The 12226-nt window shown below is 38.7% G+C and overlaps 1 protein-coding gene across 1 annotated transcript; it reads left to right on the top strand.

Annotated features, from left to right (window-relative positions):
• The first annotated feature begins 3054 nt into the window (after nt 1–3054).
• abracl (ABRA C-terminal like) lies at nt 3055–9652 on the top strand. Its single transcript, XM_050057639.1, has 3 exons — nt 3055–3201; nt 5004–5069; nt 6708–9652. The coding sequence occupies exons 2-3, from the start codon at nt 5009–5011 to the stop codon at nt 6890–6892; spliced, it is 246 nt and encodes an 81-aa protein (XP_049913596.1). The 5' UTR covers nt 3055–3201; nt 5004–5008; the 3' UTR covers nt 6893–9652.
• Nucleotides 9653–12226: the final 2574 nt, after the last annotated feature.

The raw sequence follows: 12226 nt of genomic DNA, 5'->3' as shown, positions 1-12226 counted from the left end.
TAGTAAAAAAAACATGATGAAGTACCCTTTAGGGTGCCCTTCTAGTAGAGAAAATGTGATGACGTGCCCTCTAGGGTGCCTTTCCAGTTGAGAAAACATCATAAAGTATCCTTTAGGGTGCCCCTCCAGTGGAGAAAACGTAAAGAAGTGCCCTCTAGGGTGCCTTCTAGTAGAGAAAATGTGATGACATACTGTCTTGGGTGCCCATCCAGTGGAAAAAAATATGATGAGGTTCCCCCTAGGATGTCCTTCCAGCGCAGAAAATGTAAAGAGGTGCCCTCCAGGGTGCCTTCTAGTAGAGAAAATGTGATGAAGTGCTTTCAAGGGTGCTCTTCTAGTAGAGAAAATGTGATGAAGTGCCCTCTTGGGTGCCCAGCAGTGGAAAAAATATGATGAAGTTCCCCCTAGGGTGCCCTTCCAGTGGAGGAAACGTAAAGAAGTGCCCTCTAGGGTGTCTTCTAGTAGAGAAAATGTGATGAATTGCCCTTTTGGGTGCCCCTCCAGTGGAGAAAACATGATGATGTGCCCTTAAGGGTGTCTTTCCAGTGAAGAAAACGTCATGAAGTGCCTTCTGGGATGCCCTTGTAGTATAGAAAACATGATTAAGTTCCCTCAAGGGTGCCTTTCCTTTTTAAGAAAATTTGATGGAATGCTCTCTTGGATGCCCTCTCAGTGGAGAAAACATAAAGAAGTGCCCTTTAGGGTGACCCTAAACCTAACAAAAAATGTGATGCAGTGCTATATAGGCTGCCCTGCCTTCCTGCACACTGGTGCCCCACTGCATGTAGCTGCCCTTTTAATTGTTTCGCCCCTGCCTCTCAGACAGTATGAGTCTGTCACTGTGTACACATACAAAAAAATCTCACAACAGTTTTCATCTGTTTCAATAGTATAAATGATTTCAGTAGAAACAGAGATTTAAAAGACAAACAGCTAAAAACAGGGACGACAAAGGTAAACGTGTTTTCTACTACAGTAAATATATATGACGTAATGTATATGTCTAAACATAAGTCAAGTGTTTCTGTAAACAAATACAAGCAGGCAAAGAAATAAATACATGGTAATTCCATCACTACTCGACACCAACATTTTCAAAGCATTTCTTTTTCCACAGCTTGAGTGTGAGTAGGCAAAGTGGGCAGTTGTCTCTGGGCCCAGACTGTTAGGGCCCCCAAATGCCCCACATCCATTATGCAAGTTGCATGTGCTGATTTGATCAATTGGAAGTATATTATAATGTGTACCATGTCTACCTGTGTCTCTTTCACAGGTGATGCATTTTCACCTGCCTTGTCTACCTGTCTTGTAGAGGGAACCACACGCAGGGAGTCAATCTGGACCCACATCAGGTGTGATCCCCATGCAGGACTCTCTGGAGGGCCCAAAATTAAGGTCAGAATCTTTGTCTGTCTGAATACACAAAATACTAATGACTGCACATCTCATGTTGAGCTTTCACGTGAGAGTTTTTAATGTGTTCAAGACTGAATAGAGCAAAGAATTACAGCATCAAAATGTACAACTTTAACTGATTAATTATATTTACTGTAAATATAAATGGGCCTGAATGGAGATAAACACAAAAGTAAATGTAATTCCCTGCAGTATAAGGTTTTAAATACATTTCTGCAGCAGCCCCTGAGAGAACCTTGACACAAAATCCTCTGGCATAAATCCAACAAATATTACACCCTCCAAAAACCAACACACACGTTACGCTTTTTGTTCTGAAAATAAACGTGAAAATCTTCCGGTCTTTCCTCCTGTTTCTCGGAGCTAGCTTGACGGTCTCGCGACGTCACTGGGCTACGGTCCGAGTCAGCGCGAGCTTGCTTGGCCTGCAGAGACCCGGATGAGTGATTTCAAAATAAAAGCTGTACTGATACCATGATACAGACGGGACAATTTACTGTAGTGAGAATAAGGACAGGAAAGAGGAGGTTAGACTTTCAGAGTGTTTTCTGTCTCTCTCAAGTGCTTTCTCCCTTTTCAGGGATAAATAATATGATAATAAAACATAAATTGTGTGTCATTTATCAGTTTTCACATACAAAAAGCATACACACTCATCACTTACACTTAGCTTTAACAAAAATACAACAAAATCATGAGCTGTTGGGTCCCTTTTAACCCCTGTTCCTCCCTTCTTCTGAGCAAAGAGTTTATCTTTATTGAAATACTGCCTGGCACATTTTTCCAGTGTGGTGAGGTTTTAAATGCATTCATTTTGGAACATGCACAATATAGGCAGAAAACTGAAACCAAAAGGTCTTGAAACTACATTTGTGACACTGGGATCCTCTTCAAGACAAGGCCTTGAAACCACTCAGACCCTACAGCATCTTAAGGTGATAAAGCTGCCTTGCCCTGCTGTAAGGTCTTCATCATGCCAGTTGACACTGATACTAAATCAGGAATGCCATGCAGGTGGTGGAGGGAGACAGGAAAAGACAGGAAGGTGGGAGAAAGGTGGATAAGGGATGCAAGAGAGGGAATGGAAAGGAAGAGGTGTGGGAGAGGAAGATGGTAAATATGGAGATGAAGATAAAAAGGGCTGTTGTGGCCTGTGCACAGACATACCATTAATTCCTACATGTTTGAGTTTTATTTTGTCTTAAGACAGCTTCCATACAGTAAATACACAGCTTTGTCCAGCTGCCCTGGACTGCATGTTTACAGCTGTGATAGATGGAGCTGGTGTGTGAAGGAAATATAACAAAAAGCTGTTTTTATTTTGTAGTTGCATGTGGGCTATTTCCTCTGTCATTCAGGAGGACTAGAAAAGGTAAGTGGTTAGAGACAGGCATCTCTCCTCCATGCCATATAAGGAGCCGTGAAAGTAACGCATTGTGTCACGATGAAGTCAGATGAGCTTTAACGGTGCCTTTAGGGGTCATAGGAAATTCGATTTCTAATATAACCCGTGGCAGTTATACAATAAATCCTAAGTTTTGACACCTTGTGATGCCTCGCTTTGGCAGACGGTCACTTATTGGACTCACATCACATCTCATGTAATTCATCAATGAATTTGCTTTCCGCGTCTTACTAGATACAACTAGTCTAATTAGATGCAGCTAGAGCACAAGGGAAGTGTCCGAGGCTCCGAGCAGACAATGAACGCGTCGTCATTATCCACCGGAGCAGACTGAGCATAAAGTCGTCCATCATTTTATTAGACTCAAGACGAATAAACCGGTAAGTATACACACTTTAACTTAATATTTAAACATGTTTTGGGTTGACTTTTGTTACATCGTCTTGCCGCTACATATTGCATCCGTGTAGCAGCCTGAAACGCCTCCATCCTCCTCATTAACGGATCATTTGTTGAACGTTAGAAGCTAACGTTACCGGCGAGCTCGTATCTGCTGCTTATTTTATTACTTCCTGTTGTGTCTGAAGTTGTGTAAGATATATTTGAGTTGTGAATATTAACCCGCACTCAAGAATGACTGCATATCTGTATAAATGAGTAATAGTAATCGGGGTTTGCGCTCAGTGATGGCTAGCTGGGAGTGCTAATCCACCCATTTCCGCATTGATCACAGTCCGCCCTGCTCGTGTTGAGGCTTGTTACGTTAATCTCAGTGCTGCACTCAGTTCTCCTGTTAAACCATTTTTTAAAAATAGTTTTTGTGTATTTTTGACAACTTAAAATTGCATTTATATTCACTTAATGGCCATATCACCCGTTTTCTTGCAAAAGAAAAATCCCAGTCCCAAACTCAATTAAACTATTCAGGGAAAAAAATGAAATTGCCTTACTGATAATCAAATAAGGGGGACAAAAGAAAAGTTAATATTTTTCTCTGAATTTCTACTTTCTTCTTTAAAATTCGGCGTGCATTAAATCACCAAGCAGCACTAACTTTAGTGATTAAAAGAAAAATCACATAATCATTGTTGGTCCAAGGTTCCTATTTCAGTTAAAAAAGTTGAAGATTTATTAAAAATAAACGCTACTTCCTGGATTAGGTGTATGCCGAATTAAAGTATGGGCCTGTATTGAAAAGATCATATGTTTAAAAGGCATTAACTTTTCCCTAAAAGCATCAGAACATGAAAATATTATAATTTTGAACGGACTTTGGCTGGGTGGTCTCTCCCTGCAAGAGAATGGCGTGTAAAAGGGATAATTGCTCCCCTCTCACACAGTGTGTTTGATGCTTTAGCGGTCTAGTGTGGATATATTGGCAGATAGGATATATAATATAATAAGTATGTTTTCTTGAGTGTATAATCACCTGAAAATTAGAATTGACATGTTATATTACCCCAGAATGAGCTGTTTATATCTGCATAGGGATAGGGAGCGGGTTCTCGTCCACAAAGTCCACCATGGTACATTGCTATCTTTCTACAGTAGATCAAAACCAACACATCAAACCCTGGCTCTTATGTGTTTTCCAGTCAGCCACCTTAGTTAGCAGCTCCTCTGAGACGAGCCAAACAACATTGGAAAAACTTGGATTTTAAGCATGAAACCGATTTATTCAGTGTTGTTAGCGGTTTAAACCACCAAGTGTGTTTGTTTTTGAGAGGAAGAGACTACTGTGGATGATTCAGCTCCCGGTAAAAACTTCTTGAATGTCTGGATCTTAAGTTATCAGAGAAAAAATGTGAGCACATTTAAAAGGTTGTGGGCTAGCTCAGTGACTAACCAAACAGCATCAGTGAAGCACTGATTTGTCACATTAAACTGCTTTATTCTGTGTTTTTACTGGTTTTTATTACCTGGTCCGTTTGTTTTGGAGAGGTAGAGACCTCTGCGGATAATTTGGCTCCAATTTAAAAACCTCCTGAACAATAAACACTGAAGGAATTCCAGCTGGGAGACGTTTTAGCTCATTGCAATCTGCATCCTCACTGCTAGATGCTGTGCTACTTAATGCTACACACAGTTCCTTAAAGAAAATAAGCAGACTTATTTCAAGTTAAGATGTCAATTTTTGTTTATATATTTAATATGTTTGCTTTCATTGTGTTTTCTTTTCCAGCAACAATGAATATCTCTCATGAAGTCGAGTTGCTGGTGGAGGAGATCAAGCGTCTTGGCAGTCCAAGTGAGTCCATGCTGTGATTTTGTGTGTGTTTGATCTTCAAGTATTTTGGCATAGCTGACAAAACAAGCAATTTGAAAACATCAACATGGGCGCCGGGACATTGTTATTACCCTTTTCCTTTGTTTTCCGACATTTTGTAGTCTAAATGGTGAATGAATTAGTTGTAAGAAGTCCCAAAGCCACGTTTACGAGTGGTTACACCAAAATAAAATCCAATATCAACACTAATTCAGTCTATTAAGCAGATTTAAAAATGAGCTGTACACTGTATGTATTTGGTTTCACCTGTTAATAAACCACTTTAACAAAGTAACACAACAACAACAACAGCTAATTTTGGTTTAATTCTCATTCTCTCTTATCTGGTGTGACTTAAAGGTCAACACTGGGGGAACGTTGTAAAATAATGCATTAACACTCCAGGCATTATTACTTTGTAGGCCCAGACACACCAAACTGACATCAAAGAACTAGGGGCAACAAAAGCTGAGTGTTACTTTGCCCCACGTTGCCTTGGTCTCAGCCAAAAAGTTGCACATGAACACACCGCAAAGGCTACAGCCGACAGCCAACCAGCATGTACGTTCTGTGCCTACGTGAGAGGAAATAAGTCTCCACACCAGCAGATGGCAGTGGTCTGTATTTGTCATTCAAAAAGGGAAACGGAAGACCAACTCGATGGTAGTTAGCCACTCAGCACATTATCAACACATTCCAGTTTTAAAAGAACTGAGCATATTAACTGTGCACCAGCGAACAACACCACAAACCATCACCAGACTTTCCTGCTATAGAGCTCAGTGGCTAAAGAGAAATCATCTTACCTTATGTAACAAGTTCGTTTTGGTCTCACTCCCTCTTGACTTTAGCTCTTTGTTTACTTTCCTCACTTTCATTTCTCTTCTTGTGCGCTAAGCTGAACTGCCAATCAGAGTGAGTTCCCTCACCAATTGGCTCCGCCGTCATCAACGCTGATTCAACATGCTGAATTTGGCAAAAACAAAGTAGACGAGGGCTGACGAGAGGCAACTGTGTGAGAAACGCCACACTGACTAGGGCGACAGACGCTCATAGACGGCCTAACATTGATCGACGGCCGACTGTCGGCTTGGTCTGTCAGGGCCTTCTTTTTTTTTCATTTGCATTTCTTATTGAGTTTTCTCAGATGGATCAACAGTACAAACACAATGACACAAAATAAAACAATGCAGGACAAACACCAGAGTAGCAATAATTGTTTTTCTGGGGCGGTTTCAGTATTTAAATAAGTGTCTTCAAGTTAGGGATTCTTTTAGATGGCGTCTTGTCTCATATAGATGTTCCATTTTCTCCGGTTCTTTTTAAATGTATTCTCTTTAACTCTCAAAACATATGTCAACTTTTCCATCACTAAAATTTCTTGGACAGTTTCTAGCCAGTGTTCCCGTTTTGGGGGGGTTTACCTTGAGCCAGTGCCTGGTAATAGCTGTCTTACACGCTGCAAGTAAAACTTTAGTCAAGTAAATATTGTAAGGTAAATATTGTGAGGTACATCACAAGGCAGGTATTTGGGATGTCATATGTGTTGGGGCCTTTTATGATTATGATCTGTCCTATCTGAAAATAACTCAATCAATCTGCTTTGCGTTCTTGTTTCAGATGCTGATGGTCAGATGACCGTGAAATTTGGCATCTTATTCAATGACGACCGTTGTGCCAACATCTTCGAGGCGCTGGTGGGCACCCTGAGGGCAGCCAAGAAAAAGAAGATCATCAAATTTGAGGGCGAGTTGCTCTTGCAGGGCGTCCATGATAACGTTGATATCGTCCTGCTCCAGGACTGAGGCCAGAGTTTGTACCAGATGGCCATCTAGCGACTAACACTGAGCTTCTGCAGTGTACCGGCTTGTCACTGAGCTTCTGTTTTCAGTTCTCTTCCCTCATGTGCAAGGCTCAGTGTCTGAATTGACAACATAACGACCAAACAGACTAGATCAAACAGTACGCTCACAGACCCAGCTGGCATGTCTGCATACGACTTAATTTGATTCCACCGTGCCAAACGAAACAGTGTCACAAATATTTTAGTTTTTCAGGGGCTGAGTTAACGGCCACATTTCATAGTTTCAGACGACGACAAGGAGAAATGGTGTTTCTCTCTTTCTCAGGCGCTGCTCTTTTATCAACCACAGGTCTGAAATGTCATTTTGATACACTTTTAAGACTATAAACGCACAAGTCAGGAATGTAACAATTTGTGTAACATGTTAATTTGGGTTTTTTTTGTTAATTTTTGGGAGAAATTACAGTATGGGGTAACTATCACAACCAAATGCCTCTCTAGATGGTATCAGTGTACGGATAAAGGACACACAGAAAAGACACTGGTCAGATTTTTGACAGACTTCTTCAGATTTTGAATTGGAGCACTCAGACAGCGGGTAGTGTGTGTCCACCATGTGTCACCAAATGGCGGTTATTGTTTACACGAGCCATTTCTACTACCTCTTGTGGACTTTTTGAGAAGACATTATAAGACTAGTGCTTTTGGAAATACAACTCCTTGATAGAAACTACACAGACAGACGCATTTCAAGAAAGACTTTTGCACCTTTTTGTACTCGTTGCAATCTGCTAGAGTAGTTTTTATTCCATCTTTTTACACGTGGTCGATAATGAATTTTCTCGTCTTCTAAACCAACTCCAAAACATGCCTTTTGTAAAGAAACAGTTGATGAGCAAATGGCGAATGTATTTCTCATGCACTTTTTGTTAGTGTGTAAATCATGACAGGGTGATTGGTGCCAAATGCAAAAGATGAATTTGTGATGTTTCTCAGGACCAAATCGACACAACCAAAATGTTTGAATAATTGTCCTGTAGCTTAAATTAGGTGTCGTACTTGTGACACAAGATGTGCATTTATAGTTTTATTAGTTTTTTTTATTTTTCATTTTGCCACTCTTTGTTCTGTACTGTAGGTCAAATGATACTTGCAGATACGGCGTAGTGTTTTCCCACGGTCAAAACTCATCACTGGCGGGCGTTTTATTGTGTCTGTTTTCAGCAAAGGTCCTTCTTTTGGTATTTAATTCAACAAAAATGTCATTGACAAACACGCCGAGCTTTGTACGGAAGCTCAAAGTGGTCAAAATTGAATAAATTAATATGAACACCATAAAGAAACATAAAGTTATAAAATAGTCCAATATGTACATTTAATAGTGATCAATAAATTCTGCTTTTTTTTTTCCATGTTAACATTTAAGGTATTTTTTTGTTAAAAAAATTTACAGACATTAATACAGCACTTTAGATCATTTTAATTTAAATCCAGCTGTTTTTTCCTAAGTGTCCTTTTCATAAATTAAAAAAAATAAATAAAAATCAAAAATGAAGTTTTTCCAAGTGATAATATTATTTCAAAATGCCACACTGTTTATCACAAATAATTTGACATGACGGATACAGCTACGTGATTGGCTGTGGACTCATTCAGACCAAAGCAACAGCCAATGACATAATTTTTAGTGCCTGGTTTGACTTCATTTACAAAAAAAATTTGTGATGAAATATGGTTTGGGGGAAAATTATTTAACAAAAGAGTTCAGGCAAAAAAAAAGAACATTTTGAAAAAAAAAAAGAAAAAATGTAAAATAACCTCTATTAAACACTCTTATTTTGAAAAGACGCCAAATCAATTGACATTTCATGAATTGAGTTTTAAAAATATTTTAACAATTAAATGGTTCTAATTTCAGATTTTTTCATATCATTTATTTCATAATATTTTTATTAGTTTAATTTTGACTACTTTAAGCCGCCATAGCTATTAAAATAAGTAGAAAGATTTATCTTGGATAAACATCAGAAGGACCAACAATCTCCAAGTTTGCCTGAATGTAACATCACCTACACCTGCATAATATCAAGCTTTACATATCACAACCACAGAGAAGCGATCAGCTGTGTAAAACTGCGCCTCATCTGCAAGTTTCACAAGACCCATCTCACATTCACTGCTGTGTACCAACCTAGCTCCATCTTTTATGCTCAGGTGTTTTGGCTGTTTTGTTTCAGTTTGACTTGAATTATGTCTTTCTGTTTCTCAACCATTTGGGAGATTGTGCTCTGAAAGGCGTGAGCGGCTCAGATCAATTAAGAACATGTCAAAATCAGGAAAACCGTACGAGCTTAAAGCTGAAATGTAGCCTAGAAATAAGATGTAATCATCAGGATAAGAAACACCGGGCTAAGTAGGAAAGTTATGAAAATAATGGGGGAGAAAACGAGCTTGAGGACGAAACATGCTGCTTTCATCACTGTCATTTTGGATTATCCTGCTGTGTGTTGCACTGGAGTGAGCTGAACATAAATGCACATTACAGTACAAGTTCACACTTAGCGAGAGGGGAAAGTTACGGTGGGAGCGGTGCCAGTACCTCGAGCCATTTCTGTGAACTGGTGGGATGCCTGCATGATGTGTTCATGTGCGTCATGACTGTCTTTTTGTATTGGCAATAACACATTCCTAAACCAACAAAGGTTTCTGTTACTGTGGAATACACTCTGAGGAATTAAATCTTTACACTTGAAGCCTTCAACCTGCTTTGCTGCGTGTTTTTTCTGATGACTCGAAATCTTGAAACACACTTTAATGACACTTGATGGCCTGTATTTTTTTTATGTCTTTTACTTTTCATTCATTACGTCAATATTTAGTTACATTTAAATACTATATTCTGCTATGTATTACGTCGGTTTCTGGTTGTCAAGGTAGCTAGTGCTCGGCTGCCGAAGGGCCCCTATGGTGTGTTTAGGTGCAAGACGATTGTGGTAATAGCAAGCAAAAAGTTAAAATATTACTGAAACAAATGTTTGGTGTGATGGATTTAAGCTGAAATTAAGAGCAGCCTCTGTTGTTTAATATATCATCTGAAGTTGTGTTTTAACAGGTTTGAATAATACACCAAAAAGCAAGAAACCTTTTAAATTGTAAGAATTATGAATGGAGTTTGGTGCTCTGATCTTCACCTTTTTAAAAATTATGTTTTCATTTGTCATTCTTTTCACTATGGGGTTGAAATATTGGGTTACATTTAAATATTGTTTGTCATGCAGGTACTTTAGTTTATTTATGGGACATTTTGTAACATCTCCACCCAGGCTGATTAAGTATGTGCTGTCACAACTGCTACATAAGACATTAATGCTTCCCCACAGGTGTGTGATGCTTACTGCTTTTTACCAACTTCATGTCTTAAGGCTGCTGCTGCGTTCAAGAACTGTGGGAATATCTGAAACACCTTCAACATCATAAATATTATTTTGAAATGGGCCACTCTGCACAGTGAGTTAGTACTTTAGTTATATTTTAATGGTAATGCTTGTGTATTTTTTAATTATGTGAGATTTGGAATAGAATACTTTTACCTTGTTTTTCTATCAGAGTACTCCTTCCACTGCTGGCTTCGCTAATAATACTTCTATAAATTTACTTCAGATTGTAATGCTTGTTGGATTGATTTATACACTTTGTTATATTTCATACTATATTTATTACAAATACTCAACTCATAGTCTACTATACTTGCTATACTATATTCTGTACAGTGTTAATGAGACAATCACTAAGGATCCTACATAAAGACACTGCCTAAAACTGCCCAATCATACACATGTATTTACTATTACAGTCTTTTTTAATTTAAATGCACAAACTGAAGGAACTGACGGGATTACTCTTACTAGAATTAGGATTTTATGTGACAAATAAATTGATAAGTATCATTACTTAATCATATTATTCATATTAATCTGGTTTACATATACTAAACTTGCAGACTCTGCTGCTATTAATCACCTTGCAATTATGTCTTTAATTGCTTTTTTATAGTTTCTGTTTTACTTCTATTGTTATTATAGTTTTATACACTCATCGGCCACTTTATTAGGTACACATTCAGATGGTAGGGTCAGAATTTGGTGTAAACAACATGAAAGCATGGATCCATCCTGCCTTGTATCAACGGTTCAGGCTGGTGGTGGTGGTGTAATGGTGTGGGGGATATTTTCTTGGCACACTTTGGGTCCCTTAGTACCAACTGAGCACGGTTTAAACACCACAGCCTACCTGAGTATTGTTGCTGACCGTGTCCATCCCTTTATGACCACAGTGTACCCATCTTCTGATGGCTACTTCCAGCAGGATAACACACCACGTCACAAAGCTCAAATCATCTCAAACTGGTTTCTTGAACATGACAATGAGTTCACTGTACTCCAATGGCCTCCACAGTCACCAGATCTCAGTCCAGTAGAGCACCTTTGGGATGTAGTGGAATGGGAGATTCACATCATGGATGTTGCAGCTGACAAATCTGCAGCAACTGTGTGATGCTATCATGTCAATATGGACCAAAATCTCTGAGGAATGTTTCCAGCACCTTGTTGACTCTATGCCACAAAGAATTAAGGCAGTCCTGAAGGCAAAGGGGTCCAACCTGGTACTTGCAGAGTGTACCTAATAAAGTGGCCAGTGAGTCTATTGTGTCTAGTGTACAGTTTACATATACTAAACTTGCAGACTCTGCTGCTATTAATCACATTATAATTTTGTCTTTAATTGCTCTTTTGTAGTTTCTGTTTTTACTTCTATTGTTATTATAGTTGTATATGTATCTATTTAGGCTATTATGTGCTTTTTGCTTTATTTCTATCCTTCTGTAAATAAAAGCTGGGTCAGAAAACAGGTGAGCACACATTAGCAGGTGGTGGGATAACTGTTCGTCTGCTATGTGCCAAACAGCATAGGAGAAACACTGATTTGTAGCGCAAAACTGCTTTATTCAGTGTTTTTACTGGTTTTAATCACCCGGTCTGTTTTTCTCCTTAAGTTGACGGCTTCTTGACCTCTCCTTACACATTTTTTTTTTTTTTTTTTTTTTTTTTTTACTAATTGGATTTTATGCAGTTTTGGGTGTGTGCAAATAAATAAAATAAAATAAAACAAAACAAATTAGAATAAAAAAATAAAATAATTCGGCTCATGATAAAAAATAAAGAAATAAATAAAAACGGAACATTGAACACTGAAGGTATTTAAATCTGGAGAAATTTCAGCGGGTTGCAGACATCAGTCCTCACTGCTAGACACCACTTTATCTCCCTAAATCTCA

This window comes from Epinephelus moara, chromosome 12 (assembly GCF_006386435.1).
Source record: "Epinephelus moara isolate mb chromosome 12, YSFRI_EMoa_1.0, whole genome shotgun sequence".
In the NCBI taxonomy this organism is placed as follows: Eukaryota; Metazoa; Chordata; class Actinopteri; order Perciformes; family Serranidae; genus Epinephelus; species Epinephelus moara.
Note: the sequence above shows the minus strand (reverse complement) of the source record. Positions and strands in the feature narration are given on the sequence as shown.